This window comes from Corythoichthys intestinalis, chromosome 16 (genome assembly GCF_030265065.1).
Source record: "Corythoichthys intestinalis isolate RoL2023-P3 chromosome 16, ASM3026506v1, whole genome shotgun sequence".
NCBI lineage: Eukaryota > Metazoa > Chordata > Actinopteri > Syngnathiformes > Syngnathidae > Corythoichthys > Corythoichthys intestinalis.
Genome location: NC_080410.1, coordinates 23,229,098 through 23,254,897, shown reverse-complemented (window position 1 = coordinate 23,254,897; position 25,800 = coordinate 23,229,098). Strand labels below are relative to the sequence as shown.

Sequence of the window (25,800 nt, the reverse complement as noted above, 5' to 3'; positions counted from 1 at the left end):
CTAAAAATTGACAGAAATAGCTGAAACTCTGGTGAATGGTCTTCCATAAACTGAATAATGTGTGGTTGTAATTTGAAATAAATAGCTTTTTAATCAAAGTCACAATTGAAATTTTCATGGGTACGCATCTTTTTGGGTCACCCTGTATAACAGTCTGCTTGGACGAATTTATCGTCATTTATCGTTATCGAGGTAAATCTGCTCAATTTATCGTGATACGTGCTTAAGGCCATATCGCCCAGCCCTATTGCACAGTACAGAATTGTACTTGAAGTGTAAAATCTTATGCCTTAATCGATAATGAACATGCGCTGCTGAAAAATTATTAAATAATGGGTGTTTTTAATTCCCAAATGCATTGTCACAAGTCAACACTATAACTACGTAATTCATCACTAAAGGAGTAAATCTATCATTATTTGCCTTGTATATTTCAGGCAAAACTATGTACAGAGACCTCGTTTATCACAGGTAATAATACACAATAGAGGCCATACTAAAGGTGGGAATTTCAGAGGCTACAATTCGATTATAAATCGATTTTTGATGCACAAACCCCCCACCCAGTTATTAGCTGCTTTTAATGTTTCGTACATTAGTTACAAAAATAGTACAAAAATCTTCTTAGGCTTAAATAAACTATTTCAGTATCAAGTTAACAGTTAAAAACTGTAAATAAAATACTCAAGTCCCCATTCTGTATCAGCAGCTTTAAACTACTGTACATTCAATTAATTTAATGTTGTGAATCAACCGTTAAAGTTATTAAAATTGCTCCCATTATTCCATAATTTCCCATCTGTCTACTTTCGACGTGAAAGTTTTAAAACGGTTTCATCATTTAAAGCTAAATTCAAGTGAAGATTTAACCGATTGAGGAGTATTTTAGATAAAACGTTAACTTAGGAAGGTTCTCTACAACAGAGCCTTCCTGAGAAGTCTACTGCTTTAAGATGGCAGCTGTTCACTAACGCCGGCGAGTCAGTCATTTCGCATCTAGTTCTCTATACATGTGCTACTGCTAACGCCGCCCAGTTTGTCATTTCACATCTAGTTCTATATACATGTGAAATCTACCGCAGCTTTATGTGGGCGTAGTTTGTAGCAACGTGGGCTAAGTTTGTAGCAACTAGGCATTGTTTGTAGCGGTTTTCAGCAGTTTTTTATCTAGCGGCACGAGTTGATGTTGACTCTCAGTCAATTCCTCATTGTGCTGACTGTGTTTTAGTTCCGCTTTAGTTAGCATATTTAAATAATTGGAATATGGATGTTTGTGAATCGTTCTCTAAACTTCAGTGGCCGAATCGCGGAAAATCTAAGAATCTGAAATTTCACACATCATTACATACTACCTAAATGAATTACATACATCTTTGTTTTTTTAATATTAATAATAACATAATAAAAGAGGCAATATTATGTCAATGCATGAAACAAATATTTCTGTTTTAAATAGTATAAATTGTTTAAAAAAAAAAAAAAACATTATAAGCGCTATCCAGTTTTAACTTCCTATGGAGCACGGGTGGGCAACCTATTCCACAAAGGGCTGCATTGGGTGCAGGTTTCCATTCCAACCCATCAAGAGGAAAACTTTTCAGCAATCTGGTGTCTTGCAAGCGCAATCAGTTGATCACAGTCAGGTGCTTCATGTTTCAGCAGAAACCTTATTGGTTAAGCTGTCTGTACTGGATCAGTTGGAACAAAGACAAGGACCCACAATGGCCCAGAGGATTGGTTTTCCCACCCCTGCAAAAGAGCCAATGTGTTTCCCCCTGGGTCTCTGTTACTCTGACGTGGAAACGCCAAACTAAGCAGACATATTTTGTATCCCAGACTACGTACCTGTGTATTGTTTGCCCATGTTGCTTTCCCTTGTGTTTTCCCTGTCATTGAGCGTGTGCACAAACTGCTGCTTTCATGTCAATTTGTGAATGTCATTCAGGTTACATTTTGTGTGTGTGTATGTGTTTTTTTTTTGTATGTTGTTGTTTTTCTGGAATCTGGTACGATAAAAATATATGTGAATATAAATCTTATTATGCCTCAACTTGACCCACAACACAACTTATGAATTGTCATTATTAGAGGCGTGCGAAATTTCCGATTCATAGATTATTCGCGATTCGGCCATGAACGATTCAAGAACGGTTCACAAACATCCAAATTCCGATTATTAAATTATACCAGGTAAAGCATAACTAAAACACAGTCCGCGCGGTCTTCGGGACGCAATGAGGAACAGATCGAGAGTAAATATCATGTTCAACTCATGCCGCTCGATAAAAAAAAAAAATAATAACTGACTGCGGCCGACAGCTGCTACAAACAACACCCAGTTGCTAGTTGCTACAAACATATGGCCACATACGGCTATGGTAGATTTTAAGGATGCAACAATACCGTTTTATATTGAACCTTTCGATATGCCCTCTCCAAATCAATACGCAAAAACATTCGATCCAGATGAAAAGCTCCCAAAATGTATTTTCCGAATATATTTTTGTCGTCTCTCTTGCTAAAATGTCCGGCGCAGCTGTGCCTTGAAAAAACACAACCTCTGCCGCTAGCAGCCCCCCTCTTCCACTCCTCCCCCAAACTGCATGAAAGGTGGGAGCCGTGGTGCACGGGGATCATTGCTTGTGAGGAAAGACAGAAACTTATGGATGCCAGCTTCAATAACGTACAGATCCGTTGTTTGGCAGCATTTTGGGTGAGCTGATATGCTATTTAACAAAGACCGTCTTTCCGAAAACGTACATCAAAGTCCGCCAATATATTGTTGCCGACTTGGCTGCTACGAACAACTTTGCTTTTGGGACAGCTGGGACACCCCAGGATGACACTGAGAGCTATCTCACGGTTACATGATGAACAATAAGTGGCAAATTAAGAGCGCTGTACTTCAAACTCGTCCTGTTTATGAAAGTCGATTGTCAAATGCTGGTGTTGTGCAGTAAAGAGCAGACGTGACTTCTGTGGCGTATGTTAATTTTTTTAATGCCCGACAACACTCGCGCACTAGATATCCTCAAATAGCAACCCAGATGTGCTACGTTAGACCCCCCCCCACCCCTCTGGGCTGTGTGAGCCCAGAGAGATTATGGGACACGTAGTCCATACACTACATCGATGAATTAAAAACCGCCATGACTGAATGGAAGTTAAGCAGGTCAAATCAATCCATATCAGTGACTATAGATAATGCTGCAAATGTTGTTAATTCAATATGTAACAGATGGACTAGGACCACAAATAGGATGTTTTTCTTATGTGGTAAACATACCTGCTAAGAGAGTAATAGCAATAAACAGTGTGCACCGCGTCACTTTACAAACAGTAAAGATTGTTCTCCGCACTTTTATACAAAATTTCTTCAGATCAGAAAGGAGTAAGAACATAAATATTATGCATTGTAATGCATGTTTATATGATGTCTGCTGGCATTGTTATTTTTGCTCATTAACAAAATAAAAAAACCATTAAAAAAATATATATTTTTTTTGTTTCAGAGCATTAAATGTATTGAATCGAAAATTGTGTCCCTCGTATCGAAAATCGTACCGAACCGTGACTTAACTGTATCGTTGCATCCTTAGTACATATCACTTATGTGTAGAATTACATGCGAAATGACTGACAGCGGCGGTGTTAGAACATGTATAAAGAACTAGATGCGAAATTACCGGCGTTAGTAAACAGCCGCCATCTTAAAGCAGTATACTTCTCTAGAAGGCTCTGTTGTAGCGAACCTAATGAACTTTTTATCCAAAATACTCTTAAATTGACAATATCTTGACTTGAATCCATCTTTAAATGATGGAACAGTTTCGTAACTTTGACGTGTCCAAAGTAGACAGGAGGGAAATTATGGAATAACGGGAACAATGTTAACAACTTTAACGGTTGATTCACAACATTAAATTAATTGAATGTAGTTCAAAGCTGCTGATACAGAATGGGAACTAGAGTATTTTATTTACCGTTTTTAACTCATAACTTGATACCGAAATATTAGCTTGGCTAGCCTGAGAGGATTTTTGAACAATTTTGGAACTAATGCACAAACATTAAAAGCGGGGAGGGGAGGCAGGTGGTGTGCTTCAATAATTTATTCATAACCAAATCGGAGCCCGAATTGTAATCGAATCGTTAGGTGCCCCAAGATTCCCACCTCTGGTCATTATACTGCATTTATGGCTTAAATGCGTTTTAGTGCCGATTGATACACGACAGTGCATTCCGACATCCAGAAATATTGTTAGGTCGAAGTCGTAGGGCGGAGTCCCGCTGTAATAATGTGTTATAACAGCGTATAACTACTTACATCATCTTCATACGGGAACCCCCCAAGCTCCAGCTTGGAGAAAACCAGCTGCCCGTTGATCTCGATCTCAAAGCTGGCTGCAAAATAAAGAGCATGCCACTTTTAATTTATTTCTTACGGAAGGCACATAGGATATTTATTATTTACCTCTGCGGCCCACGAAGCCCGACACATCCGCATCAGGAAACTCGCCCTTTACGACTCGGGCGAGCTCATGATAGCGGGGTTCGTAGCCTCAGTTGCCGCTGGAGGGGAGCAAAAAACCCGTTTAGCTCCTCAGTTAGCAATACACGACAACAGCATTGTGTTGGTGAATAATAGCATACATAAACATTAGCACAAACTGTGTTATTGTTCTAAGCTTACCAGTATTCCACTCGTATTGTCACCACTCCCATTTTGCGTTTGTTTCTAGGTGTTGTCGACGAGAGTCAATGAGCTCCGTTTCCTAGTTAGCCGTAGCACAAACGTCGTGATTAGCGCGTTAGCTTATTATATAGTAGTCTCCACAAAGGGGCGGGGCTATGGTGACGCTAAGGTGAATGCTTTGGTCACGTGATGGGATGCTTCTGCTGGACTGACGTTTTTCCTCGTTTATTTGCAGCGTTTAAAAAACGAGTGGAGAATCAGTTTTTCCTACACTGCACCCGTTCCAGACTTGCTTGATTTCTTGTTTTCCACCAAAACGTCACACTTGCGTAACCGGAATGTCTTTGTGCCTCACGGAATTTAGCAAGGCAACGATGTTGAGTTCAAGTGGGGCATCCGTACCACACCATCAGACTAACGCATTTAACACACTGTTTAAAAAATAGCGCACGAAGTAAAGATTTTAAGAGTTTACTATTGTGCACAATGTCTGGTATTGGGTCATATTGTTATGTGTTATCTCATATGTTTCCTTCTAAAAAATTAGAGATAGATTCACTAATAATTTGAATTCCAAATTTAGTCAAAGTGTAGTCATCAAATGATCAAATTAATAACAAATACCTGTTTTTAATTGTTGCTCTGAGTATGAAAGAAACCAAACAATACATGTTTGCAGTTAAGTCAGAGCCAATATTATCGTTTAGAAAACAGGAGCACCTTTCTACATCTTTTCAGAATTTGTAGGTCGACACTGTCAGATAAGTGTCCTGTTGGTACAGGGGACCTTTCACAAAATAACAAGTAACACAAATATCTTTCTTGAATTGAAATGGACACTGCTTCAGGGTGGTACAAATCTGTATATAATTTTAAGATAAATTTCACTCACTTAATTTGTCAAGAAATAATTGTACATTTCTTCAATGTAGTTTGCATTATGTTATTTTGGGGCCCAACATGTAAACTTTAATAAATAAAAAAATACATGAAGAATGTATATTTAAATGATCAGTCTTAAGGTCCTAACACCATAGAAACTAGCATTTTACCCCAATCTATTTCAAAGACAGATGCACAATACACTTTTTTGTCAACTCATCCTCGTGGTTTTGCTGGTCTCGATTCTCACCACAGTTAGAGTGTAACATGGCTTGCGTGAAATGGGAAGATTGAGTGGGAAAGAATGAAAGCTGACACTGTCAATGAAGTCTTTCATTGGGCTCGAGCATGGCTGTAATTCTGTGGGGGTCAGAGGCAGTCACTCATGAGACATTAGATTAATGTCTTTTCATCTTTCCCCTTCAAGTAATTAGTCTTACACGTGAGCTTGCCAATTACCCAAACCCATCCACTGGAAGTGACACAAATGGAAATGATCTGTTCCAGTCACATTAACCGTAACATAAACTTGAAATGTTTGAAGTGTCTATCTTTGTTAAAGTGTCATGCACGTTTTCAAAAGGATCCTTGGTACCAACTGTACAGGGCATACAGTGCTGGCCAAATGTATTGGCACCCCTGCAATTCTGTCAGATAATGCTCAATTTCTCCCAGAAATTGATTGCAATTACAAATGCTTTGGTAGTAATATCTTCATTTATTTTGCTTGCAATGAAAACACATAAAAAAGAATGAATAAAAAAACAAAATCATTGTCATTTTACACAAAACTTCAAAAATCGGCCGGACAAAAGTATTGGCACCCTTTGAAAAATCATGTGATGCTTCTCTAATTGTGTTATCAACAGCAATTGTTACTTACCTGTGGCACATAACAAGTGGTGTCAAAAACTAAATCACACTTGAAGCCAGTTAAAATGGATTAAAGTTGATACTTGGTAGCACAACCTTTAGACAGAATAACTGCGAACAACCTCTTATGGTATCCATCAATGAGATTCTTACACTGCTTTGCTGGAATTTTAGGTCATTCTACTTTGGCCAACTGCTCCAGGTCTATGAGATTTTAAGGGTGCCTTATCCAAACTGCTTTTTTCAGATCTCTCCACAGGTATTCTATGGGATTCAGGTCTGGACTGATTGCTGGCCACTTTAGAAGTCATTAGTGCTTTCTCTCGAACCATTTTCTAGTGCTTTTTGAAGTGTGTTTTGGGTGATTGTCCTGCTGGAAGACCTATGACCTCTGAGGGAGACCCAGCTTTCTCAAAATCTGCAAAATTTGTTGGTAGTCTTCAGACTTCATAATGCTATGCACACGGTCAAGCAGTCCAGTGCCAGAGGTAGCAAAGCGACCCCAAAACATAGGGAACCTCCGCCGTGTTTGACTGTGGGGACCGCGTTCTTTTCTTTGAAGGCCTCATTTTTTCCCCTGTAAACTGTATGTTGATGCCTTTTCCCCAAAAGCTCTACTCGTGTCTCATCTGACCAGAGAACATTCTTCCAAAACGTTTTTGGCTTTCTCAGGTACGTTTTGACAAACTCCAGCCTGGCTTTTTTATGTCTCTGGGTCAGAAGTGGAGTCTTCCTGGGTATCCTACCAGAGAGTCCCTTTTCATTCAGACGCCGACGGATAGTACGGGTTGACACTGTTGCACCCTCGGACTGCAGGACAGCTTGAACCTTTTTGGATGTTAGTCGAGGTTTTTCATCCACCATGCGCACAGTCTTTCGTTGAAATATCTCGTCAATTTTTCTTTTCCGTCCACATCTAGAGAGGTTAGCCACAGTGTCATGGGCTTTACACTTATTGATGACACTGTGCACGGTAGACACAGGAATATTCAGGTCTTTGAAAATGGACTTGTAGCCTTGACATTGCCCAGGCTTCCTCACAATTTTGCTTTTCAAGTCCTCGAACAGTTCTTTGGTTTTCTTTCTTTTCTCCATGCGCAATGTGGTACACACAAGGGCACAGGACAGAGGTTGAGTCAACTTTAATCCATTTTAACTGGCTGCAAGTGTGATTTAGTTATGGCCATCACCTGTTATGTGCCACAGGTAAGTAACAGGTGCTGTGAATTACTTTTAATTTACAATATTTTTGACCAGCACTGTATCCCCATTTGGCCATCACCTAAGTTCTTTTTGTGATAATGTGAGTTTGACACAAAAATGGAGAGGGCACAAATCAAAGTCTGCAGTCATTTATTTATGTATTACTATTTTTAAATTGTTTTTATAGAGAACAAAACCAGCAAATCAAATTTAAGATTATGTCTGCATTGTTTTTTTGTTGTTGTTTTGTTTAAACTGTTCAACAAACAGCACTCATCTCAGCCAAATCAGACACAATCTACACCTCATTATTCTCGTACTGTTTTGAAATTTCATCTACAAAATTCCAGTTACATTTTATGTGTGTGCTTGTTGGTTTTCATTTACAATAATAATTTGAAATAAAATAAAATAAAAAAATCTTAATAAATATGCTAAATGAATTAATCTCTGATCCTACAATTGTACATTGCTACGTGAAGTATCAAGCAAATATTAAAGGTTACAAATGAATAAATATGAAATGAATAATAATAAATAAAGAATATATTTTAGGGTTAAGATGAGGTACATGATTTTAGTTGGACAGAGAGGCCATTACAAGTGTTACCATGAATCTGCTTAGTGATGAAGCTATTACATTTGACACTCAGTTTGGAAATGATTGCATAGCCAGTTTGAATGTTAAGACATTATTCGAAGACATTTTCAGATACTGCAAGTCTACATGTTTTCCGTATTTTTTGTTAGCATTTGTAGCATGTTCATTTACAAACAGGCGTGTGTGTGTCAAATTTGGAACCAAAACCCCTTTTTGTACAATAGAATGTGTGGAGATGAACGTATGTGAGGAATTTCAAGTTCAAGGCAGCTTGTCAACATGCTACTCATAGGTGTGTATTTTTTCGTGTTGTGGTCTGTGGCGACCTTCAGACCTCCATAAAGGCATAAAAATGGTAATGTGAGGGTTTGGCTGCGTGGATCACGTTTCAAGAGACATCACATAAATGTTATTCGTGAATGAGGATAATAACACAAAAAAATGGAGATGGGTGAGCTATCAGCAGGTATGTCGAACTCGGGGTCTTCGTTACAATGTTCATATATTATTTATTTATTTTACTTCAAACCTTAAAGTCAATTGATATCCAAGTCTTAGGAGTTACAGGCTGAGGAATGTTAAGATATGCTAGCTTAACTACAAAGAGGTTGTTGGAGTAGGTGTATGTGTCTTTGTTCACCACTTAACCATAACATTTAATAAAATACTATTATTTTTGGTATTTACACATCTATTAGTATTATGTTTGATACATTTTTTTCTACTGTTACTGATATTACTACTTTCTCGTACTGGTCTAACGGAACACCAACAAAAGTCAACAAAACTGTTTGCTTTCTGATAAAACAATTAGATTCCAACAACTGAATTTTTTTTCTCCCTGTAATGCCAAATAAGTAATCAAAAATGCAACAATCACAAAATAAGTTACTGGTATATTGAATTACGCCTAAATTTGCTTTTTTTTTTTTTTTCAAACAACGGTATAGCTGAGCTATTAAATTTGAATTCACACCAACAAAATTGTATCTTCAACAAGTCTAATGAAGCTAAAATGCTAAAATGAACAGTAAACAATCATATTTGTTGCAAAAATGAAATAGTGCTATGAAATGTAACACTGAAGTTTGACACTGAAGATTCATTCTCACATTATATGAACACCAAACACAAAAATATCTTTAAAGATTGTGACAATAGCGCTATTAATCTAACTTACTGACTTTTTGAACGCTGTGTTGTTTCGTGGACAGCTATCTCCCAATACAAATTAAATGGTACCGTTTCGTGAATCTAACTGAGAATAAATGAACAAAAACGAACAGTACAGTATATACTTTATTTTATTTTTAACTGATACTGCTCTTAAAATTCTTATGGTACAAATAATGGTTGGCCAAAAAGTCCAATGAAACAAAACTGCTAAAATGAGCAGTGGATGAAATGTATTTATTTTTTTTTTTTTTACAATCAAAAACAAAATAGCGCTACTAAAAGAGGAAATTGGTTCTTTCCCAATAATGCTAATTACATGCCTATTTTTACGTTAATAAAAGCAACGGTTCTACTGTTAAATTTAACTCCCAGTTAGTAAAAATAGGACCATAAGTGTTTCCTTATCTGTTTTTGTGTGTTTTTAGTGGACAGCAGGTGTATCTCGCAGTTGCAGTTGATCCTTCTTGGAGGCAGAAACTCAGGGAAGAGCTCCTTAGGCAACCTCCTCCTGGGCAAAGAAGAGTTCGCCACCAAGGAGAGGACGTCATGCTTGAGGCGGTTGGCTCAGGTGGCCGGGTGCTGGTTGACGGTGGTGGACACCCCCGGCTGGTGGTGCGACTTCAGCGTGGAGGAAACTGCCCGCATGGTGCGCAGGGAGATCCAGGGAAGCGTCGCCCTATGCTCCCAAGGACCCCATGTTTTCCTGGTGGTGGTCAAAGCTGGCTCGCCCTTCACGGAGAGGCGCCGCCGGGCCCTGGAGGAGCATGTGGGCCTGCTAGGGCCCAGTGTGTGGCACTACTGCCTGGTGGTCTTCACCTCACAAGGCGTGCCTGAGCACCGTGGAGACCAGGAGTTCTCACGGTCAGAGGCCCTCAGGTGGCTGAAGGAAAAGTGTGAACAGAGGTGTCACCTGGTCGACTTGAGCGATGGAAGTCGAGTGTTTGAGCTAATGGAGAACATTCAAGCCTTGGTTGCTGCCAATGGATACAGAGTGTTTGAGATGGAAGAGAGCATCTGCAGGGCCGTAGCGGAGGAAAAGAGACAATTGGAGGAGGATGCTCATGCCAGGTTTTTGAACATGAAAACTCACAGAGCCTTGATGAGAGGTAAGGGTATTAAACAAGGGTTAGGAGGTCAAATAATTGTTTCAATATTAAGTTGGGATTTCAATTTAGGAGCTTTAATTTAGAAATGGTAATTCAAATCAGGTTGAGGGCTTCAAACCTGGTTCAGTTTCAAGTCAGGATTAACATTTCAAGAAATGGTTTATAGTTAGGGCTATGGTTTTAGTGTTTCAAGCCAGCATTAGGTTTTCAAAGTAGGATTTTCAGTGAGGTTCAGAGCTTAAAAATCAGGTTTCAAGGCAAGGTTGGGGATTCAAACTGACAGTTTCAAATTTTTTAGATTTTAAACCAGATTTATAGTACCAAGTTGCAAAATTGGGCTTTCAAGTCTTTCATCGAACATTTTCAGAACAGGCTCGCCCTCTGCCTGACATCAGGATTGTGCTGATGGGAGCCAAAGGTTCCGGAAAGACTTCTTCTCTAAACACCATCCTGGGCCGTGGTCAGGGTTGGCGGTCCTCGGGAAGAACAGCTCGCTGCAAGGTGGGACAGGGCGCGGCCTTCGGGAGGCAGTTGACCGTGGTGGACACGCCAGGCTGGTGGATGAACTTCTTTGGCCACGAGAGTGCCGCTTTTGATCGTGCTCAGATCCGACTCGGCCCATCGTTTTGTGATCCTGGTCCGCACGCCTTCCTGCTGGTGGTGCGCCCAGACCGCACTTTTTCCGAAACCTACCAGCGGGCGGTGAGGGACCACTTGGAGCTACTGGGTGGGGACATCTGGAGCAGAGTCATTGTACTGTTCAGCTTTGGGGACTGGCTGAGCGAGACAACCGCCGAGCAGCACGTAGAGAGCGAAGGCGAGCCGCTGTGGTGGTTGGCCGAGCGTTGTGGGAATCGAACCCATGTGCTTAACAACAAAACCCTTGGAGACGGGTTCCAGGTGAGGGAGCTGCTGGATCTGGAAGATCTGGGCATCAAGTTTGGTTTGGGATATCATAAAAAAAATTTAAGATAAAAGCTAGAATTCACAGTTATTTTTCTCATTAGGATTAGGGTTTCAAATATAAACCTGGGTAAGAGTATCATGTCAAGGATTTGATTGTGAAATGGGGTTTCCAGGTTAGGGAGCTGCTGGGGAAAATTGAGGAGATGGTGGCGGGGTGCGGCGGGGGACATTGGAAAGCGGTGAGAGAAGAAGAGGAGCGACTGGTGAGAACGATGAGGGAGGAGGAGACGAGAGCCGCCAAAAGGAAAATGAAAGCAGAGCGGCAGAAGAAGGAGGCCACGCCTCAAATTGGTGAGACAACAATAACAGTGCAGTGGTACCTCTTTTTAAGAATGCATTTTTTTAAGTTAGCCAGATAATCAACAATTGATATGAAGTAAACTACTGTACCAGCATTCACCACTCAGGTGTTTGTTGGCAATTCAAAACAAGAAATAATCAGATTGACAGCACATTTCTTAAAAGTCAATGCTCTGTGAGTGAATGATTGGACCCACCACAATTTATTGATGTTTTAGACGTATGCCGTCCCCTCACTGAAGTGACGCTTATATTGGTGGGTGGCAGCAAAACTGGCAAGAGCTCGTGCGGAAACACGCTGCTGGGCCGCGAATGCTTCGACACTGATGGCACGACAACATCCTGCAATTTCGGGCGGGCTCGCGTGGGCGACCGAACAGTGACTGTGATGGACACGCCCAGCTGCTTCCTTATTAGTGCCGCCTTCCTGAGGGGTGTGGCATCATACGCCTTACTGGTGGTGGTCAACCCAAGTGCTGCCTTCACTGATGGCCATGGAGAAGCCTTGGATGCCCAGCTAGCAGGTGCCTGGGGCAGGGCCATGGTGGTGTTCAGCCATGGAGACTGGCTAGGGGACACAGGAATCGAACAACGGCTGGAGAGCGAAGGTCCAATGTTGAGGGGGCTGGTGGACAAGTGCGGGAATAGATACCATGTGTTGGACAACAAGCGACGAGGAGACGGCTCACAGGTGCTGGAACTCATTGCACACGTGGAGCGCATGCTGGTGGAAGAGAATCATGCACCCATTGCGTTAGTGGCGCCGCCATGCAATACTAATGCACCACTGCACAATTATCCAAGTTTGATGCCGAGTGATGGAGATCAGCTTTCCAATTGCTGTGAGTCATTTGAACTAATGTTGCAAGACACAATCTTAGGTTAGAGTTACAGTGGGGCAAATAAGTATTTAGTCAACCACTAATTGTGCAAGTTCTCCCACTTGAAAATATTAGAGAGGCCTATAATTGTCAACATGGGTAAACCTCAACCATGAGAGACAGAATGTGGGAAAAAAAACAGAAAATCACATTGTTTGATTTTTAAACAATTTATTTCCAAATTAGAGTGGAAAATAAGTATTTAGTCACCTACAAACAAGCAAGATTTCTGGCTGTCAAAGAGGTCTAACTTCTTCTAACGAGGTCTAACGAGGCTCCACTCGTTACCTGTATTAATGGCACCTGTTTTAACTCATTATCGGTATAAAAGACACCTGTCCACAATCTTAGTCAGTCACACTCCAAACTCCACTATGGCCAAGACCAAAGAGCTGTCGAAGGAAACCAGAGACAAAATTATAGACCTGCACCAGGCTGGGAAGACTGAATCTACAATAGCTAAAACGCTTGGTGTAAAGAAATCAACTGTGGGAGCAATTATTAGAAAATGGAAGACATACAAGACCACTGATAATCTCCTTCGATCTGGGGCTCCATGCAAGATCTCACGCTGTGGCGTGTGACAAGAACAGTGAGCAAAAATCCCAGAACCACACGGGGGGACCTAGTGAATGACCTACAGAGACCTGGGACCACAGTAACAAAGGCTACTATCAGTAACACAATGCGCCGCCAGGGACTCAAATCCTGCACTGCCAGACGTGTCCCCCTGCTGAAGCCAGTAAACGTCCAGGCCCGTCTGCGGTTCGCTAGAGAGCATTTGGATGATCCAGAGGAGGACTGGGAGAATGTGTTATGGTCAGATGAAACAAAAATAGAACTTTTTGATAGAAACACAGGTTCTTGTGTTTGGAGGAGAAAGAATACTGAATTGCATCCGAAGAACACCATATCCACTGCAAAGCATGGGGGTGGAAACATCATGCTTTGGGGCTATTTTTCTGCAAAGGGACCAGGACGACTGATCTGTGTAAAGGAAAAAATGAATGGGGCCATGTATCAAGAGATTCTGAGTGAAAATCTCCTTCCATTAGCAAGGGCATTGAAGATGAGACGTGGCTGGGTCTTTCAGCATGACAATGATCCCAAACACACAGCCAGGGCAACAAAGGAGTGGCTTCGTAAGAAGCATTTCAAGGTCCTGGAGTGGCCTAGCCAGTCTCCAGATCTTTACCCTATAGAAAATCTGTGGAGGGAGTTGAAAGTCCATGTTGCCCAACGACAGCCCCAAACCATCACTGCTCTAGAGGAGATCTGCATGGAGGAATGGGCCAAAATACCAGCAACAGTGTGTGAAAAGCTTGTGAAGAGTTACAGAAAACGTTTGGCCTCCGTTATTGCCAACAATGGGTACATAACAAAGTATTGAGATGAACTTTTGGTATTGACCAAATACTTATTTTCCACCATGATTTGCAAATAAATTCTTTAAAAATCAAACAATGTGATTTTCTGTTTTTCCCCCCACATTCTCTGTCTCATGGTTGAGGTTTCCCCATGTTGACAATTACAGGTCTCTCTAATATTTTCAAGATAGAGAACTTACACAATTAGTGGTTGACTAAATACTTATTTGCCCCACTGTACAAATTGGGCAATGAGCGATGTTTGTTAGTCACAAACACTTAACATCGAACTTGTTTGCATTGCAGTGAAGTGCGGTGAATCTTCCACTGAGTCTCTCAGTGAATGTTCTTCAGTTGACTTGAGTGAGTCTTCAAAAGCTGGCAAGCAGGTTGTGCATCGGTCAGCCATGTGGAACAGAGGGAATGACACTTCCTGTTTGCTGGCCATTCTTCAGCATAGGCTCCAATCAATAAGAGTCAACGCACCACCGTGGCTTCACGCTGACCAACCCAGACTTCCCACTATGCTCCTGGTGCTGCCTCAGTTTCGCCTGGGGCTACTTCCCGAGATACATGCCCAACCAGAACTCGCCCTCTGCAGCCAGAGTGAAGACTGGAGCAGCTTGGAGGACTTGGAGGCCTTCATTGACTCATATTTCGACACCTTGTTGGAGTGGAAAGCCTTGATTTCGCCTCCACCACCGCCCCGGCACGAAGGTGCCACTGCGGCCCCGCGGTCGGGGGATCTCCTGCTTTCATCCATTGAGAGGAAACTCTCTAAGCTGGACCTGCTGGAGGAGATTCGGGAGGATTTGGCAGAAGTGAGAAGAAGCCTGGAGCGCAGCTGGACGCTCATACAGGAGCTCAGAAGCAAAAAGTAAACTAAAGTAAATGACATTTAGCAGAAAAATAATTAATTAGATCGCAACCTTGCTGGGTAAGGCTTTCAAATTACAGCCTCAAGCTTGTGTAAGGCATGAAATAAGGGTTAAAGTTTCAAACAATTGTTTCAAGTCATAGTTAGCGTTTCAAAATTAGGCTTCATCAACAGTGAGGGTTTCAAAGTAGTGTTTCAAACCTGGGTTTAGGATTTTAAATAAAGTTGAAATTAACAAGCAAAACAAAGGTTAGGCTTTTCAAGTACGTCCAGTTTCAAGCCTAGAACTAGTAGTAGCCTACAAGTGCCATTTTATTCAAACACCATAATAAACATTTGACAATATCGTCATTTTTTGTTCGGATTTTGAAGAACTTTAACCAACTATAAATATGTCCACTGGGGGTTGCTGTTGTATCAGTAGTCCGGGCAACTAGCTTTTGCTGATGTGGTCCAGTGGAACACGCTTTAACATGATCAAATATGACAATATTATAACAAAGACAGCTGGGATCCATTAGCAATTATTACAGCTTTCATTTGGGCTTGAGAGGATATGCATTTTTGCCCACACAAAGTGAATTATTTAAAAAAAAGATGCATACATTAGTGCGTGGTTTTCCTAAAAGGACATGCTACACTTCAAAAATGCATTGTTGCCAGACTAATGTACTGTAAAAAGGGCTTGTAAGTGAGCCTTTTAAAAATGTTCAGTTTAATGAAAGAATCTCTCGAGTGAATCAAGCCTTCCATTAATCTGCCTCAATTTCATTTCTCACCTTAAAGAAATATTTTCTTTCAGATCTTTCAGAAGCCCTAGTATGGGGTTGTACAGTATTTTTGAACTCGCAGCGGAAGTAATGAATTTATTGTATCAAATAATTATACTTTTATAAATTACAGCATGAACAAATACATTATATACAGTACTTCCTAGTGAGTTTGACATGTTTGAGTCTAACTCATTGGCTGTCATTGCCAGTGATTGATTACTGCTAGACCTCCTTGTTAAAATGGATTTGGACGTCCATCTCCGTCAGTGGCAGGATGACGTTACGATTGCTAAACTCAGCGCAACGAAAAGCAATATGGGTGACACACCACCAGGATGAATGGACTGTATTATAATGGCAAAGTAGAGATGCAACCCACACACGCGCACACACATATTGTCACCATAGTGTCATTCCACATCACTCAAGCAGCTTGTCTTTTTCCCATCTCGCTGTATTCCATTGTCCTTGGAGGTATATTAATTCCCCTTAAATCACATCACAGTGCCCACCTGCTCCTTGTACTACCCCTTCCCTTGTTAGGTTGGTCCCACGGGCCAGGGCAAGTTTAGGAGGCTTGAATCTGCCCTCAATTAGTCCCCTAAATAATAATTTTTTTTGCCTTTAACACCGTTTTGACAGATCAACAGAAAATTGAGTGGATATGTGCGTTATAACAGAATGCAAAAAAGTCTTCCAAACCCATGCCTGAAACTGGAAAAGAATTCAGTAAAACCGTGAGTGGTAAATTCCAGGGCCCATACAATTTGCTCAAATGAGCCCCAAGTAAATGAGTAGAGCCCCAGATGGTGGTTACCAATGCATCTACGCACGTGGGAAAGTATACAGCATCAATGATTATTTCGAGGATTCACTGTGAAAAAGGGTGTGCAAAGGCATGTTCTTCACTCATTATAGCCTAAATTGTCTTGGAAAAGAGAGGCGGGGGAGTCAATGAAGGTAGTAGTGCAAGTAAACTCAACCACAACAGACCCGAGTGGGAATGCTAATTTGGGAATGTCTGGCAGTCTCAGCAGTGGGAACAATTTCTCTGGAATGCTCGTGCAACGGTTTTAATTCCGAGCGTCACACACAGACTTGATGGTGGTGTCACAAGAAAATTAGATACATTTGTTTTCACCACCTGGCCAACACCCACGTATAAACCCCCCATCCACTCTTTCCGAACCTGTGTTTGCTAGGGAGTGCTCACCATCAATCCATGAGAGGGAAAAAGACTCAAGGGCAAAGTTCAGGAAACAATTAAGTGAAATAAGCGCCCTGCCACCGAGCAAACAGCGTGAACGTCACTAAGTCATTACATTGACAGGCGGAAGGAAGCCTTTGAATGCTGACATAGCAATTTACCATTTCCATGTCACTAATAATGCAATACAACGTCCTCGGTGAAGGTCATTTCTAAAAATTTAAACTTGTACCACCTCAAGTTGTAGTAATGTAGATCATGAAATATAGTTTAGTTCAATCTTTTTCCAAATCTGCAACCCCATTTGAAACAGGTGAAAATATGCAATAGGGAGGCCCTATTTCAATTTTAGCAAAGGTTTTACCCGTACCTCATACTCTAAACACTTTTATACATTAAAACAGACCTAAATTCATTAATACATACAATAGAATATATTTGACCACATGAAAGAGCAATGTAAATACACAGAAAATATTTCATTTTATATTGCACATGCATGTACAGGGTGACCCAAAAAAAAGTTTACACTCAGTTGACTGCTTGTTTAAAAGCCATTGAAACATATCTAAATAGGTTGTCATGGTTAAGTGATACATTAAGGTCACTCAATGCAGCTGGTAATCTCTCGTCTCTACAATTCCTGTGCTTCTGCTGAAAATGAAGAAAACTTTAGCTGTACCTGAATTGCTGCGTGCCGGTCTGACACCTACTGAGATTGCAGCAAATCTGAGAATATCCAGATGTGCAGTATACAAAGTTAAAAAGAAGCTGAAAGATACTGGAACAGCCTCACGAAAACCTGGGTCTGGAATTGACGATCTGTGCGGACCAAAAAGTTGATTGACAAGGTGATATGTGGCCACCCCAGAGTCCAGATCTCAATCCCCTGGATTATAGCATATGGGCAACTGTGGAGGACAGTGCCTGTAAGAAGCCACAAACTTCTGTGGCAGCCTTGGAGAGGTCCATTGTTAGATCTTGGGAAAAGATGACAGCATCCTACATAAAGAAGACCTGTCAAGCGTTCCGCAGGCGCCTGGAGGCTGTTGTGACACTTAAGGGAGGACACATTGAAAAATAGAGTGTACTGTACACGTTCTTTACAATAATGTATAATTTGTGATTCAATTCTAATTCTAAGCTGAATAAACATGGCATTTAAATTGTATTATGGCAGTGTAAACTTTTTTCTGGGTCACCCTGTACAATGCAAAAAAGGCAGTCCTTGGCTAAAAAGTACATTGGTGGCCAAACAGTACGGATACAGATTTTTTTTCTTTTAAATTTCTTCTTATTTTAATGTTATACAATTTAAAAAAGTTTCCTACATGTTATCATTTGTCATCAAGGTCAATTAAAAACATTACAATGTTTTGATTATACGAGACATGCAAATCTTTGCAGAAGTGTGGCACTGGTAACCGACAAAATAATTATTATAAACAATGTTTTTAAGTTAAACATTTCTTACTTCTGTTTATCAAATTGGTCAGATTGTTTGAGTGCGGCCAGGAACTTAAACCAAAAGGAAGGAAACTCTATCAGGGTGGTGGGAGCCAAGACACGAAAACTCCAGTATTAGATGCTATTGTTGGCCTCATCAGCCACCTCTGTATGATAATACAGTGGCTGTCATTCTGCTTGAAAGTCAGGACGTGTATGGTTGAGTGAAATACATACAAAATCTTTATTGACATGCACAAGGTGTGCTAAGAGCAATGTGCAGCGTCTGGAAAATGAGATAATGGGAGAAAGAAGGGGTGACAAATGAATACAAATGGAGTTTGAAAAACACACCCATGCATACACGCTGACATTATTCACCCAATATCTATCGCGTTTGTCAACATAAGCACACACTTACCCAGACACACAATACTGCCACAAACACATCAGTGATTTCATATCCAATAGTTCTAGAACGTAGCTTGCTGGCTGTATGTGTAAATGTGTAATTGAAACGTGGCTTCTTTGCCAGACTTTTTAAATTCCCTACAAGGATTATACAAGACGATGATGTGACATTCAACATGTCTAACTGACTCAAGAAACTTGATAACACTTTACAATAAGGGTCCCTTAATTAACATTAGTTAATGCATTTTAAGACAATAACCAGGGGTGCACATATTTTTTTTGCCCAGGTTCTCAGAGGAGGACCTGGAGATGTGACTTGGTCCTCATTGAGCATGAGAGCCGACCCGCCTGATGCGATAAAATTATGACAAGCTTTACTTACAGATTACCTTTAATTAGTTATGTACACAATTAACGTTTGATTAACATCAACTGGCACAACAAAATTGCCATTACTTTGAAGTGAAATGTAAAGAAATAAACTAGGGCTGTCAAACGATTAAAATTTTTAATCGAGTTAATTAAATCTTAAAAATTAATTAATCGTAATTAATCGCAATTAATCGCAATTCAAACCATCTATAAAATATGTCATATTTTTCTATAAAATATATATATATTCTGTAAAATAAATTGTTGGAATGGAAAGATAAGACACAAGATGGATATATACATTCAAAATACGGTACATAAGGACTGTAGTGGGCATTTCACTCTACTGTCATTTAAATCTGTCTATGCTGTCCTCACTCCGAAGCGTCTACTTTTTCCAAAGCTAGACAGCTAGTGAACGACGCCTTAATAATCAGACTTCTTCCTTTTTCTTCTGATTTATAAATAAAATGGCCTCAAACCATTGTCCTCTTTAGACCGTCGTAAAACTACAAAAAAAAAAAAACACAAGCATTGCATTAGCAACAACGTTAGCTTAGCACGCTATACAGGTTCACTAAACATAAAAAAAAAAAAAGCGTCTCATACAAAAAATATAACATTTCGCTTACTAACATAATGTGTACATTCTTTACAACAACCATACTTACGGTCAAATCTTGTCCAAGGATCATATAAGCACAACATTACAACGTAGGCGTCAGCCCGAGACGTCGTGCAGCCATATTGAACTGGCAAGAAAACAATAAACCATGTCGCAAAGCGACCACAAGAGTTCGCTGTTAGACAGCACAAAAAGCCTTGCTGTAAAACTTACCAAAAGGCAGAATATTGTCTGAGCGGGACATGTGCGTTAATTGCGTCAAATATTTTAACGTGATTAATTAAAAAAATTAATTACCGCGCGTTAACGCGATAATTTTGACAGCCCTAAAATAAACATAAAAGCACAAATTCAAAATAAAGGGCATTCATATGCGGCTCACACATTAACTCAAAGCCTTTGTAAAAGTAGGATGTCCTCGTCATAAGAGCTCATTGAACGTGCATGTTTAGCTTTGTGAAAAGCGAGCAAAAACACGTTTGTCAGTGCATGGCGCTGTTCTTCAATAACTTTTTTCCGCCACTTGTCCATAGGGCGAGTGGGGTCCTGTCTGACATCGATAGTTTGCTTAATTGCCACATGCTCTGTTTTTTTCATGCTTTTCAAAGTTTGGATGGCTAAAATTCTTTGATCCTACATAAAATGCGCTGCTCTTATTAACGACATTGGGATTCTCACGGGAAATGTTGCACCACATTTCCGTGCGAGCATCATTTGCTTCTAGCCATGGTACATCCTGCAGCCACTTTTCAGCAAAAGTCCTTTTTTCCGGTAGCTCTGGTGACGTCTCCGTCGTCTGTCTGTCTTTTGACGGGGCCTGGGGAACATGGAAATAATTACTCAGTGGGGCCTGCCTCTTTGACATTTTGAGAAGTGATTTTCTCATGTCTGCCGCAAATACAGTGGTTAGCCATCGGTACGCAAAAGCGTATGGAAGCCGTTGAGGGCCAGCGCGTTTGTCTACGTACAGCAGGGGCGGACTGGTAATCTGTGGGTTCTGGAGGATCACAGAACGGCCGGTGCACTGGACGGCCGGCGGCCGCCATTCATTATTCATCACTGTTTTTATCCCCCCTAGCCTCTGATTATCTACAGTTCGCATCCAATCCGACAGGTGGCAGCAATGCGCCTGGCTGTTAGAAGAACGAAGGAAGCACTGAGTAGCCTTCATTGGTTCCTTCTGCAAGCAAAATAGCGACGAGCGTTAATGCACAATATGGATGGTGGTGGCAAAAAAGAAAAAGAGAAGGGTGGCGCGGAGAAGTTTAGGGAGAAAAAAAATTAAAGAAACTGGAGAGCGAAGCATTAAAATGTCATAAGTTGACAAATATTTTCGCAAGCAGCAGTCTGGCTGCAACGGCCAGGTCGGGTAAAAGCAGCCCAGTCCCCGGCGATGGTGAGAGGGGGAGCGGGAGCCGCTCTGTGACGTGCAACCGGTACAGGGAGAGAGAAAAGAAGAGGAAGGGGGCAATGACAAGCTGGTGGAAGTTCCTCAGACAAGCGCAGGGCAAGTAAAAAGGGATGAAGAGGGTCACTTGCTCGGTGTACTGGCAATTGTTATCCACCAGGTAGCTACATTTTAAATGAAATAAATGACAATTAAAGGGTTAGTGCCAGTGAGTCCATGTACCCGTTTGCAATCGTGTCAAGTTAGCTAGTCCTACTATCATTCTCCTCAGAAAAAATATTTTAGATGTAAAACAACGTATGCACACGCAGCAGCAATATTAATTCAGAAGAAATATAACAAAATATTAATAAAATGAATGGTTTCACTTTAAAGTTTAGGTAGTTAAATTGATATGATATATATTTTTAATCATTTATATATCGTTTTGTTTTCTGGTTAATACTTTCCAATAAAGGTTATGTATACAGGATTTGTCTTGAAATGTTTATTGTATTTTCATTGAAATTTATTATTTATATGGCAAGATTAATTATAGCAGGGGTCTCCAAACCGGTCCTCAAGGGCCGCTGTGGCCCTGGTTTTTGTTTCAACCATCGAGTACCAACAGTTTAACCAATGAAGTTTCTGCTAAAACAAGCAGCACCTGACTGCAATCAACTGATTACACTTTTAAGACACCAGATTGGTGCATAGGTGTTGTCTTGTTATGTAGGAATTAAATCCTGCGCGCGCTGCGGCCCTATGTGGAATAGTTTGGAGACCACTGAATTATGGCATAAACAATGAAATCATTTTATAGACAGAGATATATAGAGATATATTATAATCCATTGGATACATAAAACTTAAATTATAAGAAATAAATTATTTCATTTGTTTATTCAGGTTGACCATAGAGCTAGACCAGAAAATTAACCCAACTCCAGTTCAGCCTTGCAGTACTTTAAGTGCCCCAAGTCAGAGAGTCACAGGCTAGACACATTTTCTTCATTTTCTCTCAAAGTGCACGAAATTGATGCATTTTACAATAAAATGTTTAAAAAAAAATTTTTTTTAATCGCCCCTTGGGGTTGGGGGGCATGCCCCCGGACCCCCCTAGGGGGTCTGTGTTTCCCTTCGTATAGTGATTCTTGTGGGCTGGGCTGAGTCAAAGTCCAGGGCTGCTTTTTAGTCCCAGTCCGCCCCTGACGTACAGTACGCATGCGCGCATGCGGACCACTTATGTGCACCCCTGACAATAACTAATGTTTAAGTAACATTACAATAATTAACATAATTGCTTATCTAACATGTTTTAATATATTAATTAACACGAGTTAATGCATTAGTTAATGCATTTGTTAATGCATAACCAGACAGTAACTAGTAGTTTGGTCAAATTAAAAATATATATAGGCCTATGCCTAGGCCAAGTGGGGCGGCCGTGGCGCAGTTGGTAGCTGGAGTTGTCCTTGGACAGAAGGGTCAGTGGTTTGAGTCCCGGCTACGACTGCCCACTGTCGAAGTGCCCTTGGGCAAGGCACTGAACCCTGATTTGCCTCCAATAGGTTGACAGCGCCTTGCATGGCAGCAGCCCCATTAGTGTGTGTGAATGTGTGCGTGAACGGGTAAATGTGTGCTAATGTAAAGTGCTTTGGGCATGGTAACCATGCAGATAAATGCACTATATACATAAGTACTGTCCATTTTACCATTTTTTTTTCTATATAGGGTTAGGGTTTAGGGTTAGAGTTTGTTAACTTAAGCATTTATAATTTCTTAGTTAAGGGACACATGTGCTACACTTTACAATAAGGGTCCAAAAAGCATTCAGTAATGGTTAATAAAGGTTAAAAGGGGGGAACTTAAGCATTTAAGATTTCATAGTTAAGGGATACGTGTGCTACACTTTACAATTAGCATCCAAAAACATTCAGTAATGGTTAATTAAGGTTAAGTAATACTTATGAGGTACGTTCACGTGAAATAATACCATACTTAAGGTTAGGTTATAATATATAATGTATATTATACATTACTTAACATTAATTCACGTATACATTAGTGCATTAAAAAATAGTTATTAATGTATAATGGTACGAGTAAGTGACTGTTATTTTAAAATGAGAAACTTTGCTCTGTGAGTCCTTGGGTGCTGCTAACCTATCCTAAGCCCCCGCCCCCCATTAATAATTAACAAACCCTAACCATAAACCCCAAACCTAACCCCATATAGGCCTATATATTTTTTAATTTTACCAAACCATTAGTTACTGTCTGTTTATGCATTAAATGCATTAACTAATGCATTAACTAATGCATTAGCTAATGTATTAGCTAATGCATTGACTCATGTTAATTAATATATTAATAAATGTTAGATAAGCAATAATATTAATTATTGTAATGTTAGTTAAACAGTAGTTATTGTCAAAAAATGCATGAACTAATGTTAAATAAGGGACCCTTATTGTAAAGTGTTACCAGAAACTTTATATCACTAAGAGGAAAAAAATAGAAATAAAAAAACAGTGCTTCTATCTTTGTCTCGACAAGACATTAGACGTGCCGATTACGTTTCAAGGTATTCCGTGGTATGAAAACGTCAAGGTTTCAAACTGCAAAAATTTTCTCTCATACCGTCTAAGGTATTAGCTATTTTTTATGTCCCAAAAATGCATGGAGAAATCCCTCGCTTGCAGATATAAGGCTCAACCCTCCCCCACCGGTTGTTGCTCAGTGTCAGTGAGTCAGGTGTGCTACACCATGGCTGGAGGAGGTAAAACTCCTGAACTTTTTCCCCCATCGAAGAAAACGAAATCGCAGGTATAGCAGTACTTTGCCTACAGTAAAGTTACAGACGGTCGCGGCCAAGAGGAAAAGGGTCAACTGACATGTAAAACATGTTTGCAGAGGGTGGCTGCTGAGGAGGCAATACCTCCAATAGGATTTCGCATTTATTCAAAATTAAAGGTTAGTAAACACTGTCATGAAGTTTTCCCACCGGCTACTACGAGAGCTAACTCCAGCCTGTTTAGTGTGTCTAGCGGTGGTAAAACGTGGTGTTTTTTTCCCTCTGGCAACTGTCTGTGATGAGAAAGAGAGCGTGTGTATAATGTAGGCATGATAAGAGTCACACACATGTGCTTTTTATGGAAAATAATTAAATTATTATTGTTCTGATGGTAATAATGTTGAGCTGTGGCTGTGGGTTTAGGCTCAGCTAAAGGACTGCATTTATTTAAATTTCATTTAGAATATTTTGATCTTTTTGAAAAATATATATTTTAACTGAACATTGTTCTTATGTTGCAATATGTTTTGAAAAATAAAAATTTCTGTTCAATCGAATGTTTTTTTTTTATTTTTTTTTTTAAGCCCGGATATTTTAAATAAACACATTTTAGAGCTGTAATTGCAAAACTGTGATACCGTGAAACAGTGATATTTTGACTTCAGTTTATCATTACCAGCATATGCCCACCATAGCAAAAATTTGGTGAAACAACAGGCAATTAGTTGTTAAGTCACAATGATTGAAAATATTTTGTTAAAAAACACTCATATAAATAAATTTGATTTGAGACATCCTAAAGGTAAACAATCAAAGGGAAAACAGTAAGTATTGGGGGATAATGTATGACATAATTTTACGTTATTGCTTTGGAGCGCCATAAACTGAGTATCCTCTGAATGGAAGATTTAAGTGAATGTTGGCAAGCTGTTCCATAGCAGAGCGCTCAAATTAGTCTCAATTATCATGACTATCACATCGTAGCACAACTCCATTGTAAACCTTTTGCGAGCACATCTGCTCCATGGATCCGCATCGGCTGCTTTATTTTTTTGGATGTTCTCTTAAAAGCATTGTCTGAAACGTCCGCCAGGAAAAAGTCGCTTTTTAACGCCTGAGCCTGGTGGACATTTTGGATTTAGTCTGTTTCCAATAGAAAGCACTGTAAACATGTCTCATTGCGCAAGAACATACCCCCGGGGGAATGTTTGCGTCTCCACTTCCTACTGCCTCTCCATCCTAATTTCCTCACAGTAGGGCACTCCAAACTTACTCTATCCTTGCCTACAAATTGGAAGTTCAGCTTAGTGAAGATCCAGGACCACTTACAAGCGACTCTCAAAATCTGTCTGCTGGACTGCACAATGTGCTAACTATACCACCCAGAAACACCAACTACCCTCAAGAGCCTTAAATACCATTGAGAGCTTTTCTATTAGCTTCTAACAAGTGTCACATAATTGCTTGCTCTGAGAACTTGTTGGTGTAGAAGTGACGGCGCAATTTGTGTTTGGTCACGTGTGCATTGCGTGCCACCAAGTTTAGTCTAAACGAAGAACTGTCTCACTGTTTTGCCCCCGGCCTCCAGAAGTAGAAGCCTTTCAGCTCTTTACAATCTCATACCGCTGTCCTGATTGTCATGCTAACAAAAGCCATACTCTGTTATGTAATTCTCAATTCTTGGGATTTTTTTTTTTTTTTTTGTTCAGTCATACAATATGATACATCGAACGAGACTGGCCTTTTTGTCAAAAAAAAAAAAGTTGTGCAAGGCTCATACCATTACAACACGGACAGTCAGCATAACAGTGAGATGAACGGTATCTTTACCCATGAGTTTTTGTTTCTGTG

The 25,800-nt window shown here is 40.3% G+C and overlaps 2 protein-coding genes across 2 annotated transcripts in view; one reads left to right on the top strand and one right to left on the bottom strand.

Annotated features, from left to right (window-relative positions):
* LOC130904327 (migration and invasion enhancer 1-like) overlaps positions 1-4,862 on the bottom strand; it is a 7,513-nt gene extending 2,651 nt beyond the window's left edge. The window contains exons 1-3 of the mRNA XM_057817027.1: positions 4,694-4,862; positions 4,475-4,572; positions 4,328-4,404 (exon numbers count right to left, since the gene is read on the bottom strand). Of these exons, the coding sequence (XP_057673010.1) occupies positions 4,328-4,404; positions 4,475-4,572; positions 4,694-4,725 (207 nt within the window). The 5' untranslated portion in view covers positions 4,726-4,862. The remainder of the gene's footprint in view (positions 1-4,327; positions 4,405-4,474; positions 4,573-4,693) is intronic.
* Positions 4,863-8,702: 3,840 nt separating this feature from the next.
* On the top strand, positions 8,703-14,932 carry si:ch211-214j24.15 (GTPase IMAP family member 8). The gene is made up of 6 exons (XM_057860674.1): positions 8,703-8,721; positions 9,857-10,537; positions 10,905-11,437; positions 11,617-11,794; positions 12,022-12,645; positions 14,358-14,932. The coding sequence occupies exons 1-6, from the start codon at positions 8,703-8,705 to the stop codon at positions 14,930-14,932; spliced, it is 2,610 nt and encodes an 869-aa protein (XP_057716657.1).
* Positions 14,933-25,800: the final 10,868 nt, after the last annotated feature.